The sequence below is a fragment of the Lutjanus erythropterus genome, chromosome 17 (genome assembly GCF_056507025.1).
Source record: "Lutjanus erythropterus isolate fLutEry1 chromosome 17, fLutEry1.hap2, whole genome shotgun sequence".
Classification (NCBI taxonomy): Eukaryota; Metazoa; Chordata; class Actinopteri; order Lutjaniformes; family Lutjanidae; genus Lutjanus; species Lutjanus erythropterus.
The window spans coordinates 22,676,918-22,699,689 of record NC_139333.1 but is presented as its reverse complement, the minus strand read 5'-3'; the positions used below and the strand labels follow the sequence as shown (position 1 = coordinate 22,699,689).

Sequence of the window (22,772 nt, the reverse complement as noted above, 5' to 3'; positions counted from 1 at the left end):
GTCTGGGATACATCAGACAGGAAGTGAAGTGTTTCTTCTTTAAGTTGTTGTGTTGGAAGCAGCAGAAACTGTGAAGTGTAAGAATCTGAGCGACTTTGACAAAAGACAAACTGTGATGCTTTAGCAGTCGTTCCCAAAGGGAAACAGGACAGTCAGAAACTCTAAGTCACTGGAATACGTTGTCGATCCAGTATGGAATGGTAATCGTAAAGAAAATCATTCGAAATTGCAGTTTGTTGAAAAAGGAAAAATGTGTAAGAAAACAGCATTATAATGAGGTACTGTGGTGCTGCAGAGATGACCATGTTTTCCTGATGAAACAAAACATGTTTGTTTGGTACAGACCTCAATAAATATCACATCATCATGAGTTTAATTGATTTTTTTTTTCAGTGAACATGAAAATTGTAATGCAAAACTGATAATTTCCATTAATCGTAGCACAATTTCAGTCAAAATAATTGCTTTTTTCTTTTGCTTTTTTTTACCAAATCGTGCAGCCTTAAAAGCAAGGCTTCCTTGACTGTACCACAGGCTTGTAATTGTGTAATTGTGTAAAAGGATGACCACTGAAACCAACTGTTTTTTGTTTTGTTTTGTTTCTTATTACTCAGTCATGTGAATGGAGAGGTGGAGAGAGGAAGACAATGTTCCTGTTTGTTGGCTGCCTCAGTGTTCTGTCTTTGTTCTCTGAAAAAGCTCTAAATAAAATACTTAAAATGAAAACATTTTGAGAATAAACTTCAATGTGAATTGATTCCTCTTCTGTTGTTTCTGGCTGTATGGTGTGGGCAGGATGCTTGAGTAGCAAGGTAGTGTAATTCATTTCTGCAGTGTCCCAAAACAGTCTCGAATTATACTGTAAGCTGTTCCAGACAGGCTGGTTCATCTATTTAATCAAGTAATTAATTTCATATCATTGAATAATGAAATAAAAATGTCTTTATCTGTTGCTTATTTCCCTCTATGTCTCTTCCTGGGCTCCAAACAGTTATTATACATTGATTTGATACTGGTTCGCTGTCCACTTAAAGAGACAGTTAACATCAAAATGAAAATTCAGTCATTATCTCCTCACCATCGTACTAACTGAAGGTCGGGTTTAGTTTTTTAGTCCACAAAACACTGCTGGAGTTTCACAGGAAAACAACATTGCAGATTCTCCCAAACAACTGACTGGTGACCAGTTTGCAAACGTAAAAAAATTACTGAAAAACAGAAAACATAAAAATTCTCCTAAAACCCTGACATGCCAAGTTGACATTTACAGCATGTTTTTAGTCTGAATCATCGCTGTAGATCATGTAGCCATGTACACATGTGCACCATTTAGAACTGAGCATTTTTTGCATCTGTTGAAAGTTGTGTCGATTCTTGCTTATTTAGGCATGAAAATGCACTGTTGTTTATAATTTACAGTGCAGTAACTACTTTATACAACCACAAGATGGCGTTCCTGTATCAGTCCCTGCCATGTGGTGACTGCACACAGACACTGACACACTTCTCTATTACTGGCTGTATGCCTGATATTATTCATTTCTCACTGGCATTTAATGAAATATAAAGCAAATAATCTGTAGGAGTTCCCAAATGTTTTCATGTTAAGGACCCCCACAATAGATTCCCAGTAGACCACAGACTCCCAATATGAGAAGATTTTGTCTTGAGGAATATTCTCTGAGTATTTTTTTTATTTTATTTTGGCGGATTTGCAGATAGTCTTTATAATCAACCAGTGATCTCTATAGCTCACTATAAATTAAAAGTAAAGAAAACAGCCAACCCAAAATCCTTGTTATTCCAACTTTCAAAAATGTGATAAAAGTTAAATTATGCTGTTCCCCTGTTTGGTGAGGATGCCTTACAGTGCTTTAATCTGTACTGTTATTTTTTCCTTTTTAATTAATTATTGTTTTTACAGTTAATTTATGATTTATCATTTTTTAATGTTTTGTTGTTGTTATTGTGTCAATCTCTCTTGCATAGTATCTGTATACTAAACATTGTTTAGGTTTTATCATTTCATTACAATTTGTGAAATAAAAGTTTATAATAAAGTAAAAAACAAAAAACAATAATTACTCAAAGACCCCTGGTGGTCCCCGAACCTCAGTTTGTTAGCCAGTGATAAAGGAAAAGGTTCTGGCAGCGGTGGGATTCGAACCCACGCCATCGAAATGACTGGAGCCTAAATCCAGCGCCTTAGACCACTCGGCCACGCTACCATGCTACTATACGATGAACAACACAGTCTTTGTATACTATATACTGTAAATAGTTTATTTTCTATGGTCCATAATGTTACCATTTTATGGCTGCACCATTTATCACTTAAATGGCTAACGCTAACTGTTGCTAATGCCGATTAGCTGTCTCCTACCTACACATTTAAAATGAACCGTATCTACGGATCCCTAGAGTGGTAACCTAACGTTAACGTTACGACTTCCACTATGCTGTGTTAACTTTACACGGCACGTGTTGCACTTAAGCTAATATATAACTCATATGTGTGCTCGAAAACTCCTAACGAAGCTCTTCAACTTTCGCCACGGGGTCAACAGCTCGGGTGTCCGGTACATGATACTTACGTACACAGCTACAGACCGTGAAGCTAGCAGTGCTGCTTTCAGGTGTTCTTCCACAGTCGGAGCTAGCACTTCGCACGTTTTGAAAAACATGCTGCTAAAAACGTGTGGAAAGCCATTTCAGTCAATAAATTAAATAAATGAATGAATGAATGAATGAATGAATGAATAAACAAAGAAATAAGCATTTCTGTCACTGGCTTTCATTCATAATTCCACACATATTTACTAGAGGGGTTTTATTTCCTAATCTTTTTATGCACAATTCTTAAATGTAGTTAGTTCTTGAAGAAGTTAGCAAAGATAGCTCTGAATGACAAACCATCTGGTGTCTCAGGTCAGAAACTTCCCGTCTTAGAAACACGGCTTACAAAGTGTCTTGGATGCTGGCCTACCTTAAAATGCAATTTACATTGTTTTATCTACTTTAGAGGGCACTTTTGAAGAGCTTTTCTGAACATGGTGGCGCCAGAGGGACCAATGTTCATTCAAAGTACCATGATAAAAAAAAACAATTGTCCATTCATTTATTTGCAAAACTCTTCAGAGTTCAATGAATAATAACTCTAAATTCTAAAACTGATCATAAATTATGTCATTTCCTCTTACTCACATGAAGGGCGTTTCTGCTATGTTTTCTATCTTGTAAAGGGTCAGTGGTTGAGGAAAAAATTGAGCACCTCTTTCCAAAATGCGTACTTTGAAGTCAGTCTACCAGATCGGGTGATGCGCGTGTTATAAATCCGACAGCCGTGAATGCAGCAGGAGGCAGGGGGCGTGTCCTGTGGCAGTGTGGTGAGCTACGTGCAGAGGGCTGGAGTCGTCGTGGTGGACGGGGTACAGGAGGTGCAGCCCGCTTCCAGGCACGTCTCCGGACCTTCAGGACACGTTGGAGAACGAGGACCGACCCAGTGTGGCCTGAGAGGACAGTTAAATCGCCGCTGTCGCAACCCTGTCTGGTTTAACTTCTAACTGAGAGACGGAAGAAGACCGAGGCGACCGCTTCACTGCTACAATCTGTCAAGATAAAGCAAGAGAAAGTGATTAAAGTTAAAAGGTGTGTCTTCACGTCCGGGTTATAAGGTTTGTTGTTTATATAATACGTGCATCTAACAGCAGGTGACGACAGACCAAACTAAAATCAGTATTTTGGAGTAAAATCGTATTGCAGCATGTTCTGACATAACATATTTCATTCATGCCCATGGGAGCACACTGTACCAGCTGGAGCAGGGACTATACGTGCTTGGCTGCTTACAGTTAGGGCGGCACGATTAATCGAATATTACCGAAATTGCAATATGGCCAAGTGCAACATCAAAATCACAGAGGCTGCAGTTTCCAGATAAACGGAAAATATGCGACTAAAGAGCATGAAATACTGTAGTGCTGCAGAGATCTCATGGCCTACAAATCTATTCTCCAGGTGGAAGAAAACATGTTTGTTTGGTACAGACACCAACATATGTCACATAATGAATTTCATAGTTTTTTTTTTCTGCGAAAATGACAATCATGATGCAAAAATGTTCATTAATATATATATTTTTTACCATATCATGCAGCCTTACTTTTCATTCCTTTACTAAATCAGTTGTAACTTTAAAAGTCTGAAGACACAGTTGTATTTTGATATCAGCATATTTTTTTTAACAAAATGCAATGCAGATTGTTTTTATTTTTTAGCTTTATCACCACCTTTTTATATATATTTGATCCTTTCTCGTAATTCCAGTTTAATATATACATATATTTTGCTCAATTTGTGTTTTTAATAGTTATTTATAATTTTAAGAAGTACAGTACAGTAGCGTTTACTGTAAAACTGTGAAATATTTCCATAACATATCTTTGTAACAAGTGTAGCCATTTTGGAGGACTTTTGCAAAAAATGTATGTTTATGTGTACACTCTATTTTTATTTATTTAATTAGGTCCCATTTGTTATTACCACAGTAAAAACTATTCTTCTCGGGGTCCACTCAAAACACAAAACAAGATATTCAAACATCACATTAGAGGCAGTACACAATATCAACAAGTGCAATGAAATAAAAATAAAATAAAATAGTTTCCAAACATTTAATATAGTCACCTCAGTAGTAAATGTTTTAAGCAAATAATAATGTTAGCAAGAAAATCAAATACAGTAAAAATAACTGTCTGATACTAGTAGTGTACATTACAACACTGAGTTAGCAACAGATGTGTAATCAATCTTTGTTTACAAAATCTCATGCGTACGTTCTGTGTATAAAAATATCGGCTGAAATATTGACGTCAGAATTTTTTTGCTTCCTAATATCGGTATGTGCATTGGCTTCAAAAATCCAGTATCAGTTGTTTAACTTTTGTTTACAGTGGAACTGATGGGTGCTTATACAGTGGCAGAATAATATAGCTATAATTGCGCTTAATTGAGTTTTTGCATGCTGATGCTCAGTGTTTATTTAAATCCACATTACATAAGTATATATTTTGATTGGCTAGTTATTTGCATGTCAGAGATATCACGTTGCAGCCACTCTCAACATGTGGCACAAGATGTACAGTTGGTGCAGTCATGATGCTCGCACTAACATGGCTGCTACATATCAAACTGTCTTTGGCTCTACTGCATATGAGAGCTCCCAGTCCACTCACACTCGTGCCTCCTCTCTTGTCAACACGACAGCAGACATCATGGAGGACGACCTGATGTTCAGCATGGAGGAGGAGGAGGGCAGCATCAAGAGACCCCCCGTCCAGCAGAGTGTCCCCAACAAGCGGGCATCCTCCCTCAGCGACGCCAACGTCAGCGATGACGACGACGACGACGACAACCAGTTCATCTGCCCCATCCTGGACGAACCTGTCAGAGAAATCTGTGACTACCTGAAGAGTCGGGTTTACAGCCGGCAGCTGTCAAACTCTCTCCCAAAGACCAACTTTGTGTTCAAGGTGAGCTGTTGCCCTGGTAACATGATGCAACATGCATGACCAGAGATGATAACAAATGGGACAGTAAACAGAAAAGTATCAGCTAATGTTGAAATCAAGAACTGGAGGAGGGTTTAGTCATGGTCAAAAAACACTTTATATAGTGTCTATGCTCAGTTCTGCAATTTTCTGTGAAGACAGCTCTTTGCCTTATAAGGAGAGATGATCTGTGCATGCCTCCACACACGTAGCAGCATGTGTGCCGCTTGTGTGTGTATATCTGTTTATTGTCAGCCACCTCTTAACTGTACTCTCTCTAAAGAACAGGAAGTACCAGAAAGTGGTTTTCACCTCGTGATTACGCTGCATGTAAACATGTTTCACTGCTCTCATCAGAGCTGGATGCAGCGCAGAGGGCTCTTTATCTGACTCACTGTGCTACAGCCAACTCATGAGATGCATGTGGTTTTTAGATTTGTGTAGTGTTGTTGTCTAAAGGGAGAGTTTGGATTATTTGAAGAGGGGTTGTATGAGGTACTTATTGCTTGTCAGTGTAGATGGTGGTCGACATGGTCTCCATTTAGGAGGCAACAACAGTAATTCTGCCTCACAGAGTTGCTGGTCTACTGCCTCAACTGGTTAGTTTGTCTGTGTTATTGTATGACTTTGGTCACTCCGCAGTTAACAGTTAAAGACACCAAAGTCGCGCAATAACACAAAAAACTAACTGATCAAGGCAGTGATAGACCGGCAACTCCTGTGTTCTGCAAGATAAAATCACTGATTTTGCTTTTGAAGTCTGGTTGATTGAGAGAGAGTGATATTTGACTGCTGGGGTTTCTTGTCAGAAAAGGCTTTCTGACAGCCAAGTTTTTGGGTTCCTAAAATAACATCATGCTGCTGATCCTGTCCACAGCAGTACATCAGTTAGCTTCCTACACCGATACTCCTTCTGCTTCTCAAAACTCAAAACCATCTACTGTAGGTAATATAATGACTATCAGTAAGTACCTCAAATAATCTGAACTGTCCCTTTAAAGACTCAAGGTAATTAAATGTTGTTTAAAATATCTGAGGATGTTTTGTGAATGTCAGATGTATTGTCTGTTGTTTTACTGATGAAAAGTCGTCCATTTTCTTCACTTTTCTACATAGAATGAAACAGAAACAGAGGCAGAATCTCGGTCGTACAAGGTTTTGTCTGAGCACGCACGGGTACGTTAATGATCAGATTATATATTCTCTCTCTCCCTCTTCACCAGTGACCATCTACGCCTCCCCACTCTGCATCCTCCACCCTGTAATTTACTGTCCTTTTCTTTCACGGTTTTGTTTTTTTAATTCCTACTTTCTTTTCCCACGGCTGCTGGTGTGTATCCTAATCAGTGCATCCTCACTTCTTTCAGACTTTATTCCTCTACTTAATTTAATGTATCTACTCTAACAAAACCCAGAAAAGTTGGATTATTATTTTACAAAACAGCACTAAAAATGTCATATTTTTCTGCGTAAGTGTTGCAGTTAAAACTGAGCAGGCCTGTGCACTTCACTACCATTCGATCCCAAAGTCTTGTGACCAGACTGTAATATCGGCGACAGCATGGAGGAGTTGCATGCTCCTGCAGGTGCACGAGGTCTGACGTAATAAGACGTCATCTGCTCACCCTCACAAACAGACATGACACTCTATCAGTTAAAAACACAACCTTTCTTATTTCTCTTCATGTAAATCCTTCAGTCTAAAAATAAACATGTCTACAGTGCCTGCTGCACAGCAGCCACTGACATACGAGGGAGACGTGCTGCTGTGCAGTACTGGATGGTTCAGGGTTTGAGTTACTGGAGTGGGTTTGGATTCCCAGTGACACTTGACTGATGGTTTCTACTAAGAAAGTTATTTTTTGAAGATGGCACAACTGCAGATGGCCATGAAACGTCACATGGTGATCACATTTTGAGGTAGCAGTAAATTATTTAAAGGGTAACTTTTGTATTTTTAAACCTGGACCCCATTGTCCCATTTTTGTGTGTGTGTAAGTGACTAGTGGTGGCAACAATTTATGAAATTGTTGGCTGCAGTGTAATCCCACCAACGGTGCACCATCAAAGTACATCCACTAAAAGTGCCTGTTTTTTAAGGCTCAGATTATTATTATAACCGTGGTGTGAAATGCAGGGTGTCTGAGACTCCTTGATTGATGCATGAGACCCAGCAAAATTTTCAGGGATCTCTGGAAAACTTTTTAAAAAGTTATGTGTCTTGTAGTTGCCACTAAAATGTATTTTAAATGCTTACGATGTTAAATATTTATTATTATTTAAAATAATAAAACTTTTATTCAAATATGAATACAGAAAAATATTATGGATATTGTTTCCCCGTATTGCCACTGATTCGGTTGTTTCTGGTCAGGCTGTTTTCGTCTATAGGTTGTTGCAAATGATTCACAATCCAAATGTTAGAAAACAATACCTCATATAACCTGAAAATCAGCTTTTTATTCCAGGATTCAGGTTAAAAAATACAGACGTTGCCCTTTAAGTTCTTAAGGAATAGGAGACCTTGGTTTAGCCCCCCACTTACTAAAAACCCATGTCTTATTTCACGATCAATTCATTAAGTAGATCATAAGGCCGATTTCATTTCTTTTCTTCCTGGTTGAACATATTTTGTTTTTCTTCCTTCCTTAACCTTCCTTTCTTCCTTATTTGCATGCTGTCACAACAGTTCCGAGTTAAAGAGGAGTCATCTTTAGAGGAGGCTCTAGTTTACATTGGTGTGTCTCTGTTCAGGGTTTCCTAACTCTAAACGGATTAAATTCAAATATGCCAAAGAATGAGTCGAAGCTGTTCAATACGGGAAACTCTGAAATTGAATCAACACAATTCATGAGAACAATGCAGGTCCATTGATGGAGAAAGCCACTTTATTTTGCAAAGAGGGCACAAAAGATGCCTTTTATTATAAATGTCATGTTTTCTGCGTTGAACGGCTTCCCCTCCTTCTCTATGTGTTCTAGCAAACCTCCTCTGGAAAGTGACTCCTCCATTCTTTTTGCATAAAAACAAATACCGCCCGGTAATAAGTCTCATTTGTTTACTGTGTTTGCAGGACGCATGGAAGAATGCGATTGAAAAAGCCAAAGCCATGCCCGACCCCTGGGCACAGTTTCACCTGGAGGACATCAAGACTGAACCCTGCACTCGCTACAGGTATGAATAACTCAGTAGTATTAGAAGGAAGGATTGTCCCAGAAGGAAAAGTGCAGATAAAATCAATTTCACCGGGACAGTGAGCCAGCATGCACAATACCAGGACGCTGTAACTTGTTCACCTAACTGGAATGCCGCCATTTTTAATCTTATCAGTTACAAATATAGCCGCAAGCAACAGTGCGTGGGTTCAAGCCATTTGTGCATTAAGGAAGCAGTTCAATCGTCCGTAACTAAAGCCACAAACAGCAACAAGTTTGTTTCAGGTTTCACAAAGCCAGTTTCAACCAGTTTTAATTATGTGATACCAATCACACTCCTGTCTCGCCTGCAGCAATTACACGCTTATTGTTACGCCATTTGCTCCCACTTCATTAGATCTGAAGAAAACCTTGTGCGTCTGTTCAGGAGAAAGCGCAGGTTGTCTCCAGTGAGTTTAACCAGAACTGCTCAAAGGCATCTTGAGTTATGAATTCTTTGCCTCAAAACTGAGTTTTATGATGACTGGACAAATGCTTATCGAGAGAATGGCCAATTTGTGCAAAGCCCTGCCCTTTGCAAAGATATCGTAATTCATAGCACCAGTGTTCTTTGATTGATCTTGCATCGTTTGTAAAGAAATGTGTATCTCAGTCCCACAATGCTGCATACCCAATTAGGTGTTGTTAGAGTCCAAATAAAAAAAAGTACAACTGAGCCCCGGGAGGACGCCCCTTTAATACCCAGTCATGATCCTGTCCCCTGTTTCCAATTAACCTGTTTACCTGTTGAATGTTTCAGACAGGTGTTGTTTGAGCATTACACAGGTTTCCCAGTGTTTTGTTGCCGCTGTCCCAGCTTTACACAACATCCCAACTTCTTTGGAACTGGGGTTGTAGTAACAAACCTGCAAAAACATAACAGCATTTCTGCATCAAGGCTTAATTGTTTGTTGTGATTTTGAAAATAGAAATGCAGCTGAATCAAGTAACTCACTGTGGCTAACCTCATTCCTATTTTAAGATGCTACAAAGTCTATCCAGCTATAAACAAACCGTGAAAAGACGAACGTCTGAACAGAAGTACAGCGGGTCGTTGCTATGGAGATGATACACTATCTTGTCCAGTTGCTTGAGTGCAAAGTGGCAGGTTTTCAGAACGTTGCAGACCAGTCCATTGCAAGTAGCTGCAAGTTTCAACTCGGTGCAAATCTTTATTTGTTTTGAACTCCTACATTGATATTAGGTCTTGAACTGCAGTTGAAGTTGCAGCGCATCTAACAGTCGGCTCATGTCTGGGTCAGTGGTGCTAATCTTAACTGTTGACAAACATTACTGTCCCTTCGCCGGGTACATCGAGCATTGACGCCCTTTGGCACCACATAAAGTCTTTTTTTATCTCACACTGTAGGTGGGACACTTGAGTGTTCACCCAGATATTGTGGCAAGTATAACGGCTACATAAACACCCACCTCTTGCAGAGTTTTCAGCCGTGGGCAGCGTTACGTTAAGACGATCACACACAATAGACTGGGTGTGGGCAAGAAAGCAGGAGGAAAAGAATTCCTTTGCCTGTGTGTGTGTGTGTGTGTGTGTGTGTTAGGTCAGTTACATAACACAGCGCCGGGGAGAGAGAGGGGATTGTCAGGAGCTGGGATTTGCCCTCGTGTTCACTTTTCATGTGCTAATTTTACCCTCATGTAACATCACTCCTCTTTTAGCTCTTTAGCCCCCCTGTAGCATGAACTTGATGGAATGAGTGTTACGGTACACGGTGTTCCCAGGCCGAAGCGGCGTGTTGGCAGAAACGAGTGACAGAGTTTGGAAAAGGGAGTACATCTCTGCTCTTCAAGCGGAGACGGAAAACTTTTAGTTTGAAGGCGCTCAGGTTTCAGCTCTGAGGACTTGCGGCTGCACCTACAGTTCGTGCAGCATTCATTAACTCAGCTCACACACCCCGCCAAGCCAAACAGACACACTGACCCAGACAAACAGTGTACACGCACATTTTTATTACTACACTGACTGTACAAGTTCTTCACTTTATTCCCTCAACTCTGAAAACAACTTTGAGTCCAAAAAGAAATGGGAGCTGGCAAAATGTCCTCTCTTCAGAAAGACGACACACACAACCTTTTGTTTCACTCTTCCCTCCTTGTTGTTTTTCCGTACAGAGGAAGCTAGATGCTTTATGTGCCTCCATGATAAGAACAGATAATGGGCTGTTGACAGACAAGCGCCCTCACACAGGGCAAAGAGTAACTTGGCTAACGCGATCGAGACTTTTAGTAACTGAGGTAAAAAAAACAAAAAGAGTCCTGGCACCATGCTTGGTGTTGCAGACCGTCCTGTTAGAGTGATTTGTAATGCAACAGGTGAAAATCGAGCACAAGAGTGATGTTCTCCACACAGAGCAGGATCACAGGGTCAACTCTGTGACGAAAAAAGGACCCACAGATGGACAGTCTCATGGCCGCTCTGCTTGAAAGGAGACGCTGTTTCACAGAACCACAGTAGACACAATTCTTTGTGTCCAGTATGCAGTTAGCCTTCTTAGACAAGTCTTGCTGCGTTTAAATACTTATGGCCAATAGAATAATAAATACATAGGAAATAAGCACTCTTATTCCATAAATTCTTGCTCCTGATGACACTTGCTGCTACACATAATTTGCTGAAGGGGACTGTGATTTACAGATGTATCCTGTGGCTAATAAACTGCTTTTATAGTTGGAAGACTCATTAATTCATATCAAAATAAGAGTAAATATGGTGTCATGTTGTTATATTTAATCAATTTGCAAGGACACCTTGGCTATTAAGCAGAAATGACCAGCTAATTATTTATTTTCCACCTCTAAATAAGTTCCCTATTGTAACAAATTAATTTTACAGTTTCAACTTCTGCGTTTGGGATTTGGGATTTCTGAACACCCTGGTATACTGTAATACCTTGATACCACCCAAGCATTTCATCAGATCGCTGTTGAGACATTTCACTCAAACCCAGAAGTGTCAATCTCATGTAGAGGAAAGGTCAGAGGATCACCAGAGACAGTAAGACTCATCTTCTGGGGGCCATAAATGTTTATAAGATTTCATCCATTCAACAGTGGTTGAGATATTTCAGTCAAGACCAAACGGTGGATCACCTGACCGCGATTCCCACCTATCGAGTAACGCTTTTAGCACGGCTAAAAAACAACTTTTCATCTGATTAGATTGATTTGATTTGTTGCGGATTTAAAGTGGATCCAGCATATTTTTGAGTGAACAAACTCGTCATGGCCATTTTTTTGACTTAACTCACTGTCATTCTTTGCAGGTACAATGCCGTAACAGCAGAATGGGTTCAAGACCAGATCCACATCAAGATGGGTGCCCAGGTATCACTGCTCTCTAGAAGAGGACTGTTTGACCCGTATTTAATATTTTAAACGTGCCGCAGAGTTTCTTATCTCTTGTCTAATTTATTTCTCCTGCCTGGTTTCTCACAGCCGTTTGGGAAAGGGGCCATGAGGGAGTGCTTCAGAACGTAAGTAATTTCTCTGTCATTCATCAGTTCTCATCTGGCGGTTATTGCCCTCCTGCTCTAGTAACCGTGGCCTTCGTGGTCTCAGTGTAAACAAGGCAGAGGGTACTAAACTGTAGCCTAAAACTGGTGCAGGTCCACATTCCTCGCATTTCTTGTTCCGACCCCTGGAGGATAGCTGCTCAGCAGTTGTAGACCCAAAGATGGTGCTGAGAATAGCTCTGTTAAGTCTTCCTCGATGACATTTATTGATTCCCTGGATGTTTACCCTTTTGGTTAGAAGACAATTTAAGCATGTGGTGTTATCACTGTGCCGCTGTGTTTTGGCCTCTGTGTGGTATTGCAGGGTGAAAGAGAAAAGCGACAATAGTTTAATTGTTGATGTGTAATCCTCAGCTACGTGGGAAATGTAAAAGGGAGGCCTCCATTAACCCCCTCACCTCGGCTGTTTGCTGTTTGCAGTATCCCACAGAAAAAAATCCTCTTTGACAAAACCCAGAGCAGGAAAATAAATCCCCCAGACCCAACAAGCCCAAACAAGTCCTAAAAAAAGAAAATTTCAAGTGTTGCTCCTGCTGGATTTGTAGTTTTCTCCTCCAGAAGTTTTCTATTTGTGGGTGAATAAACGTAAAAATATAATTGGCTCAGTACTGTAATATCTAACTCTTATTCTTATTCTTTCCCTCCAGGAAGAAACTGTCAAATTTCTCACACAGCAGCAACTGGAAGTCAGCATCTAACTATGTGGCCAAGCGTTACATGGAGACGGTGGACAGAAATGTTTACTTTGAGGACGTCAGGCTGCAGATGGAGGCCAAACTGTGGGGAGAGGAGTACAGCCGCCACCGACCTCCCAAACAGGTAAAGGGGCAACACGTACAGTCCACTGACGTGCTGATGGCCAGTTATTGGCACATGACAGTATGACAGAGAAACTGTGTCTTCTGCTCAGGTCGACATCATGCAGATGTGTGTGATAGAGATGACAGAGCGTCCAGGTAAACCTCTCTTCCACCTGGAACATTACATCGAGGGCAAGTACATCAAATACAACTCCAACTCCGGCTTTGTGAGGGACGACGACATCCGCCTCACTCCACAGGTGAGCTTCATTGCCTTTCTGGGATTAATGCATGTTCATGCTAATAATCACTTCACATCTTCAATCTTTTTTACCCATCAGGCCTTCAGTCACTTCTCTTTTGAGCGATCGGGCCACCAGCTGATCGTAGTGGACATCCAAGGAGTCGGAGATCTCTACACCGACCCTCAGATCCACACAGAGAAGGGGACCGACTACGGAGACGGAAATCTAGGTATGGTTTGTTTTCACACTGACAAACTGCTGCTACAGCAGATACTTGGGTAAAGTTTGGTTAGAAACGATTCCCGAACCTCCATCTTGATGTTCCAGGTGTGCGAGGCATGGCGCTGTTCTTCCACTCCCACCTTTGTAACAAGATCTGCAAGAGTATGGGCCTGACGCCTTTTGACCTCGCTCCTCCAGAGAAGTCCCAGCTGGACTGCACCAACAGACTGCTCGTAATTTAAACATTTTAATAATAATTAAAGCTGCAAGCAGCTGTGACCGGGCCCGAGCACCGCCGCGCCACTCGGGGGGGCCGGCCACCGCCGCCCGCCGGCCGGACCCGCCCCGGAGCGGAGAGGCCACGCGTCGCCGCGACCGTCCGACGTTGCCCCGAAGCCACGGTGAGCCCGGAAAACCAAACGGCTCTCGACACCCACTCGCCCCCGTGCCGATGCGAGGACGGGCGAAGACCTCAAGTGCGCACAAATAACCCCCAAACTGTCTCCGTACCGCTCCTGTGGTGTGATTTAAGTGTCTGTAAGAGGTGACGGTAAAATGTAACCCAAAAAGACACCATTTACACCGTGTTTTCAGCCTCATTGTCAACTGTAGCCTCTGAGACTGGAAATGCATGCACACAGCTGTACTGGAGATCTTCATCCCTCCTCACATCAGCACAGGAATGAGTAGATATTGAGTGCAATTTCATTCTTAGGTGAACTACTTTTGAAAGGAATTCACTGTCATTTCCTGCTCCCAGTATTATGTAGATGTGTTCAGGGCATGCCTATTATCACACATGTGAAGTTTGATGCAGATTGGACAATTTACATTAAACTTATAGCAATTTCCTGTTTCATGGCGAAACGCCAAAATTCAGCGCCACGCCACAGCCACAGTGTTTAATGCTGAGCAAATCTTTTAATAAGTTTTAATCACACACTTGTCTAGATGCTCCCCACCAGTGTTGAAGTCAGTTGAAAAAAATTTTGCAGGAGGAATTAGTTAAAATAGGTCATGTGAAAAACGCCAAAATTGAGCACGAAATTCAAAATTGCTGACTTCCTGTTGACTTTAGCCTATGGGTCCAAGAGACTTTTTTGTTTATCTCCATGTGATAGATATGTGTACAAATTTTTGTAAACATCGGTTAAACTCAGTATTTGCGGCGCCGCACGTCAAAAGGCGTGGTCAAGCCGTTTGGCCACGCCCATGGACAAAACTCATATCACGTGTTCAGACTGGGACTGTTAATGAACATGTAAAGTTTCAGGCAGTTTTGACCAAGTACAGGGAGGCTAAAGCCACTTCCTGTGTTTTGGCGAAACGCATTAATGGGCGTGGCCGCGCCATTTGGCCACAGACATGGACGAAACTCATACCATATGTTCAGACCGGGACTGTTAATAAACATGTGAAGTTTCAGGCAGATCAGACCACGTACAGTCCAGTTATAGCAACTTCCTGTGTGTTGGCGAAACATGGACCTTCGCCACGCCGCCAGGGCCACGCCGTTTCACGAGACGCCCTGATCTTCATGATGTAGCATCATCATGGTCTTAAGGCTTTTCAGACCAGATTGGAGTTTGATATGGTCAACGTGGTGGGAGCAGGACCTCAAACAGTAAAACAAGTCATTTCCTGTCACCAACAGGGGGCGCTATGAGAATTATGGAATATTTTCATATAGGTGTGTTCAGGGCCAGACTATTATCAGACATGTGAAGTTTGGTGCAAATTGAACTATTTATACAGAAGTTATAGCAAAAAATTAAAAAACTGAATTTATGGCGAAACGCCAACATTCGCCGCCCCACTATGGCCACGCCCTTCAACTTGAGGAATATCTTTCAGTAACTTTTGATGAGAGTGTAGTGCAGAAGGTAGCCAGCGAATTTGAGGCTGTTCTGATCATTCCTCTAGGAGGAGTTTGTTAAAATGCGCGACAAGTGAAACGCCAAACTTAACAGGAAATTCAAAATGGCGGACTTCCTGTGGGGTTTGGCCTATGGGTCCAAGAGACTTTTTTGTGCGTCTGGGTGTGATACACATGTGTACCAAGTTTCGTGCACGTCGGTCAAACGTGGCGGGGGGGCTGCTGTTTAAAGGGCGTGGTCAGGCCGTTTGGCCACGCCCATCAACGAAATTAATATCATACGTTCAGACCGGGACCTGTCATGCACACATGAAATTTCATGCTGATACAAACTTGCGCACAAAAGTTATTGATGAATATGTCGTTTTTTCGGACCACGGTCCTTCGCCGCTCTCTAGCGTCGACACCCTTCGCCGGACCGTCACGCCCTTCAAAATGTAGCATCACCCACTTGTTAAGGTCATCTTCACCAAATTTGAGATAGAAATAATGAATGCATTTGGAGCAGCATGTCAAAACCCGGAAAAAGTCATTTCCTGTCGCCAGCAGGGGGCGCTATGACAATTATGGAATATTTTCATATATTTGTGCTCAGGCCCATACACTGATCATACACATGAAGTTTGGTGTAGATCTGACCATGTACCCCAAAATTATAGCCATTTCCTGTTTCATGGCGAGACATCAAAATTCGCCGCCACCTGGAGCGCAGGCCCTTTATCAAAAACGTAAACCTTCAATAACTTTTGATCACAATGTTGTCTAGATGGTACACAGTGATTTTGAAGTCGATACGATGAATCGTGTGGGACGAGTTCGTTCAAATACGACACGTGCGAAACGCCAAAATCGGCCGCGCCGTCCAAAATGGCCGACTTCCTGTAGGGTTTAGCCCATGGCTCCAAGAGGATTTTTTGTGCGTCCCGATGTGTTCTATCTGCGTTCCAAGTTTCGTGCACGTCGGACAAACATGCCGTCGGGGCTCGTCTATAGATGGCGCTATTGAGCCAATTCGCCGCGCCCATTTTCGAGACCCTTAAAATACGTAATTTTTCGCCGGGACTGACGCGCCCGCCAAATTTGGCGGCCCTACCTATATGGCAAGTCCCCCAAAAATGCGATTTATTTGTCATCACGAGAATAATAATAATAATTAAAGCTGCAAGCAGCTGTGACCGGGCCCGAGCACCCCCGCGCCACTCGGGGGGGCCGGCCACCGCCGCCCGCCGGCCGGACCCGCCCCGGGCGGAGAGGCCACGTGCCGCCGCGACCGTCCGACGTCGCCCCGAAGCCACAGTCCACCTTGAAAACCAAACGGCTCTCGACACCCACTCACCCCCGTGCCGATGCGGGGATGGGCAAAGACCTCAAGTGCGCACAAATAACCCAGAAAATGTGTCCGTACCGCTCCTGTGGTGTGATTCAAGTGTCTGTAAGAGGTGACAGTAAAATGTAACCCAAAAAGACACCATTTACACCGTGTTTCCAGCCTCATTGTCAACTGTAGTCTCTGACACTGGAAGTACATGCACACAGGTGTACTGGAGATCTTCATCCCTCCTCACATCAGCACAGGAATGAGTAGATATTTAGTGCAATTTCATTTTTGGGTGAACTACTTTTTAAAGGAATTCACTGTCATTTCATGCCCCCAGTATTACGTAGATGTGTTCAGGGCATGCCTATTATCCCACATGTAAAGTTTGATGCAGATTGGCTTATTTACACTAAACTTATAGCAATTTCCTGTTTCATGGCGAAACGCCAAAATTCAGCGCCACGCTACAGCCACAGTGTTTAAGGCTGACCAAATCTTTTAATAAGTTTTAATTACACACTTGTCTAGATGATCCACTCAAGTTTTGAAGTTAATTGAAACATTTGTGTAGGAGGAATTAGTTACAATAGGTCATGTGGAAAACGCCAAAATTGAGCACGAAATTCAAAATTGCCGACTTCCTGTTGACTTTAGCCTATGGGTCCAAGAGACTTTTTTGTTCATCTCCCTGTGTTACATATGTGTACCAATTTTCGTAAATATCGGCGAAACTCACTATTTGCGGCGCCGCACGTCAAAGGGCGTGGTCAAGCCATTTTACCACGCCCATGGACAAAACTCATATCACATGTTCAGGTCAGGACTGTTAATGAACATGTAAAGTTTCAGGCAGTTTTGACCAAGTACAGGGAGGCTAAAGCCACTTCCTGTGTTTTGGCGAAACGCGTTAATGGGCGTGGCCACGCCATTTGGCCACGGACATGGACGAAACTCATACCATATGTTCAGACTGGGACTCTTAATAAGCATGTCAAGTTTCAGGCAGATCTGATCATGTACAGTCCAGTTATAGCAACTTCCTGTGTGTTGGTGAAACATGGACCTTCGCCACGCCGCCAGGGTCACGCCGTTTCACGAGACGCCCTGATCTTCATGATGTAGCATCATCATGGTCTTAAGGCTTTTCAGACCAGATTGCAGTTTCATATGGTCAACGTGCTGGGATCAGGACCTCAAACTGTAAAACATGTCATTTCCTGTCGCCAACAGGGGGCGCTATGAGAATTATGGAATATTTTCATATAGGTGTGTTCAGGGCCAGACTATTATCAGACATGTGAAGTGTGGTGCAAATTGAACTATTTAGACAGAAGTTATAGCAAAAAAATAAAAAATTGAATTTATGGCGAAACGCCAACATTCGCCGCCACACTATGGCCACGCCCTTCAAGTTGAGGAATATCTTTCAGTAACTTTTGATGAGAGTGTGGTGCAGAAGGTAGCCAGCAAATTTGAAGCCGTTCTGAGCTTTCCTCTAGGAGGAGTTTGTTAAAATGCGCGACAAGTGAAACGCCAAACCTAACAGGAAATTCAAAATGGCGGACTTCCTGTGGGGTTTGGCCTATGGGTCCAAGAGACTTTTTTGTGCATCTGGGTGTGATAGACGTGTGTACCAAGTTTCGTGCACGTCGGTCAAACGTGGCGGGGGGGCTGCTGTTTAAAGGGCGTGGTCAAGCCGTTTGGCCACGCCCATCGACGAAATTAATAACATATGTTCAGACCGGGATCTGTCACGCACACATGAAATTTCATGCTGATACAAACTTGCACACAAAAGTTATTGATGAATATGTCGTTTTTTCGGACCACGGTCCTTCGCCGCTCTCTAGCGTCGACACCCTTCGCCGGACCGCCACGCCCTTCAAAATGTAGCATCACCCACTTGTTAAGGTCATCTTCACCAAATTTGAGCTAGAAATAATGAATGAATTTGGAGCAGCACGTCAAAACCCGGAAAAAGTCATTTTCTGCCACCACCAGGGGGCGCTATGACAATTATGGAATATTTTCATATATTTCCATTCAGGCCCATACACTGATCATACACATGAAGTTTGGTGCAGATGTGACCATGTACCCCAAAATTATAGCCATTTCCTGTTTCATGGCGAGACATCAAAATTCGCCGCCACCTGGAGCGCAGGCCCTTTATCAAAAACGTAAACCTTCAATAACTTTTGATCACAATGTTGTCTAGATGGTACACAGCGATTTTGAAGCTGATACGACGAATCGTGTGGGACGAGTTCGTTCAAATACGACACGTGCGAAACGCCAAAATCGGCCGCGCCGTCCAAAATGGCCGACTTCCTGTAGGGTTTAGCCCATGGCTCCAAGAGGATTTTTTGTGCGGCCCGGTGTGTTCTATCTGCGTACCAAGTTTCGTGCACGTCGGACAAACATGCCGTCGGGGCTCGTCTATAGATGGCGCTATTGAGCCAATTCGCCGCGCCCATTTTCGAGACCCTTAAAATACGTAATTTTTCGCCGGGACTGACGCGCCCGCCAAATTTGGCGGCCCTACCTATATGGCAAGTCCCCCAAAAATGCGATTTATTTGTCATCACGAGAATAATAAGAATAACTAGAACTGCAAGCAGTTATGAACGGGGGCCAAGCCTCCCCGCGCGAGCCGGTCCCCGCGGCCCTCGGAACCCAGCGCCGCGGGCTCCGAGGGACGCGGGGCTCGGGGCGATCGCGGGGACGCGCGCCGTCGTCCGAGCTGCGGTATTCATGACCAATCATTAGGTAACTTTGCGGTCGGCCTCAGGAGGGAACCCACATCATGCGCAGCGAATTTAGGACGACTCTGAGCAACTTTTGGGAAACCTGATGTTTTTGGGTTTGTAGCGCCCCCTATTGGCCGATCTGCACCAAATTTGGCACAGCGTCTGTGGATGACCTCTGGAACGAGCGTGTTAAGTTTGAAGTCAAAAGACTTTAGTTTGACCTAAATATGACACAACATGCGTTTTTTGAGCTAGCCAAAAAATCGTTCGGTTATAATTACCGCATTTTTTGGTCTGCAACAATTCTTTTGATAACTTTTCGTCAGACACGTCTAGACATCGTATGTGCAAAGGTTGGCGCAGATGGCGCTTAAACTGTAGGAGGAGTTCGAAAAAGTAGGTTTTGGACATGTGGCGACTTAGCGACGGCAATTTGCGGCAAAAGTGGGCGTGGCCTACGTCAGAAAATCCAGCGCTTTTCAGGGAACACGGCAATATGAGATTTTTCAACGTCTCATTTAAAATGTGGAAGTTATAGGCAAAAATGGAGGGATCCCACATCATGCACAGCGAATTTAATACAAATCTGAGCAACTTGATGTTTTTGGGTTTGTAGCGCCCCCTATCGGCCGATCCGTACCAAATTTGGCACAGAGTCTGCGGATGACCTCTGGAACGAGCGTCTTAAGTTTGAAGTCAAAAGACTGTAGTTTGACCGAAATATGACACAACATGTGTTTTTTAAGCTAGCCAAAAAATTGTTCGGTTATAATTAGCGCATTTTTTGTCGTGCAACAATTCTTTTGATAACTTTAGATCAGACACGTCTAGACATCGTATGTGCAAAGTTTGGCGCAGATAGCGCTTAAACTGTAGGAGGAGTTCGAAAAAGTAGGCTTCGGACACGCGGCGACGTAGCGACGGGAATTTTCGGCGAAAGTGGGCGGGGCCTACGTCAGAAAATCCAGCGCTATTCGGGGAATATGGCAATGTAAGATTTTTCAACGTGTCATTTAAAATGTGGAAGTTATAGGCCAAAATGCGTTATAGCGCCCCCTAGTGGAGCACAAACGCGATTTTCGGTAGGCGGGATCTGAGTCCTATTCTACATGTACCCATAAAATTTCAAAACCCTAAGTATTATACTTTGGCAGAAATTAATTTTTTTTGTTTATCTTGTAATAAGCCCCGCCCATATTGACCTGTCATGATCCCCTTGAAGTTATGGCCTCAGGGCTGGCCCTACATCGTACGGACCAAATTTGGTAGAAATCGGTGCAGCCGTTCTAGAGATATAAACTTCCCATATCTCTAGCGCCCCCTAGGCGCCGACATTCGCCAAATTCAGCTCATACGCTCCCAGTCTCATGCTAACCAAGGATCTCTGATTTGGTGTCGATAGCATTTACTTTGACCGAGATATGCAACATTTTCCATTTTTACGGCTAGCTACGGAAATTTGTTCGTTAATAATTCGCGGAATTTTCAACCCAAAAAAAATCTTTTGATAACTTTAGCTCATGAGGAGCAGAAGAGTGTCCGGGCCAATTTTCTTGCAGATCGAACAAAATCCCTAGGAGGAGTTCGAAAAAGAAGGTTTTGTAGTTTTCGCGATTTTGCGAAAAAATAATTTAGGCGGAAGTGGGCGTGGCCAATTACAAAGTGACTCAGCTCCACTCAAGGAATGGGGGGATATAAGGTTTTTGAATGTGCGACATACGGTGTGGGAGTTATAGGCCAAAACGCGTTGTCGTTGCTTATAGCGCCCCCTGCAGGCGGACATGTGCAGTTTTTAGCGTCTGAGGTCCCTGCGGGGGTGTGGGCCAGCCCTCAAATTTTCATCGTTCAAACTTGCACGGTTTAGGCTGCAGCACCACTTTTATCAACGGAAGAATAAAAATAGAAAAGATGAATAATAATAATAAAAACCAGAACAAAAACAATAGGGTTCCCAGCACCGCTGGTACTGGGAAACGCGTATGCTTGCATCCGCGTTCCCCAGTCCCCGCGGGCTTGGCCCCCTAATAATAATTCCTTTGATTTCAATAGGGTCCTCGCACCGGTTCGGTGCTCGGGCCCTAATTAAAGCTGCAAGCAGCGTTGGACGGGCCCGAGCACCCCCGCGCCACTCGGGGGGGCCGGCCACCGCCGCCCGGCCGCCAGACCCGTCCCGGGCGGAGGGGCTCTGCGTCAGTGTGACGCCACAGTCCGCCCTGAAAAGCAAACGGCGCTCGACATCCACTCCCCGCCATGTTGACATGAGGACAGGTGAAGACCTCAAGTGCACAGTACGCTACTGTAGCTTCAGCAAAAGCCAGCTGCGCGGGCAAATCTGGTACATGCATACAGTTTTCTAATGTAAAAAGAAGAACACAAATATCCCACAAATTGTGGTTGTATCGCTCATGTGTTGTGAGGTAAAAAAAGAAAATAAAAAGCCCTCAAAATGTCTGTGTATTGTTGTGTGGTGTGATTTAAGTATTTGTAAGAGGTCACGGTGGAATGTAACTTAGTGTAAAATGCAGTTATCTTATATTGAGTTAAGGTTTGTTAAGCTAGGATTGTTTGAGTGTTGTCATAGAATCAGATTTTAGCAGTCTCCATTCTTATGTGGTATGGTAAAGTGAGCAATGTAAAGTACAGAGTGGAAAGATATTAATTAACAGGTGCATTTATTGTTACAGAGCTACATTGTTACAATGGCAGTGTTGTAAAAGTGGGCATTAGTGTACAACAGATGACATTGAAACTAGCACCAAAGTTGCACCAAATACAGTCCTTTGTGTCAGTATGGCAATCCAGATAATGGTGGTCTCACATGTGTTGTAATAGAAAGTGCATACACTTGTCCGTGTCGCTGTACCTTTAATTAAGGTGTAGCACCGCCTCCTTCGGTAGAGCGCGTGTGATTGGCTGGTTTGAATTTTTCTTTGGCGCGCAGGTACAGTTATATGGACAGTGGTGTATCTCCCCCAGCGTGTTTCCTGTCTCGGCGGAGTCAGTAAACACTCAGGTGCGATCACAGAGGAGATTCTGAGAGCTATTGTCAGTTTTTTCCACCATTTCTGGCTATTTCTAGCTTTGGTCAGTTTGTCCTCTCGCATTTTTTGTATCTTTTTGGCGGATTTGTCGTGGACGCACAGTAAGTATTTTGTGATTTCTGTTCAGCAATGTACATGGTTGGTGGTTGATGGTTTTATGAGGGTGTGCTGACTTGGTTGTTAGCTTGTTTTCGCCATGCATTTACGTTTATCACTGTAAGAAGTGGAAAACAGCATAGTGATT

At 43.1% G+C, this 22,772-nt stretch overlaps 1 protein-coding gene and 1 non-coding gene across 10 annotated transcripts in view; one reads left to right on the top strand and one right to left on the bottom strand.

Annotated features, from left to right (window-relative positions):
• Positions 1-2,146: 2,146 nt before the first annotated feature.
• On the bottom strand, positions 2,147-2,228 carry trnal-uag (transfer RNA leucine (anticodon UAG)). Its single transcript has one exon. It is a non-coding gene; the product is annotated as a tRNA-Leu (tRNA).
• Positions 2,229-3,388: 1,160 nt separating this feature from the next.
• eef2k (eukaryotic elongation factor 2 kinase) overlaps positions 3,389-22,772 on the top strand; it is a 41,042-nt gene continuing 21,658 nt past the window's right edge. For 4 of the 9 annotated variants that reach the window (XM_084740506.1, XM_084740502.1, XM_084740504.1 and 1 more), the window contains exons 1-10: positions 3,390-3,648; positions 5,266-5,531; positions 6,666-6,725; positions 8,623-8,723; positions 12,028-12,088; positions 12,200-12,237; positions 12,924-13,095; positions 13,187-13,336; positions 13,418-13,550; positions 13,649-13,776. In XM_084740506.1, coding sequence (XP_084596632.1) covers positions 5,274-5,531; positions 6,666-6,725; positions 8,623-8,723; positions 12,028-12,088; positions 12,200-12,237; positions 12,924-13,095; positions 13,187-13,336; positions 13,418-13,550; positions 13,649-13,776 — 1,101 coding nt within the window. In that variant the 5' untranslated portion in view covers positions 3,390-3,648; positions 5,266-5,273. Of the gene's footprint in view, positions 3,675-5,265; positions 5,532-6,665; positions 6,726-8,622; positions 8,724-12,027; positions 12,089-12,199; positions 12,238-12,923; positions 13,096-13,186; positions 13,337-13,417; positions 13,551-13,648; positions 13,777-22,772 lie in introns of all 9 variants that reach the window. The other 5 variants (XM_084740500.1, XM_084740501.1, XM_084740499.1 and 2 more) reach the window with 5 other exon arrangements.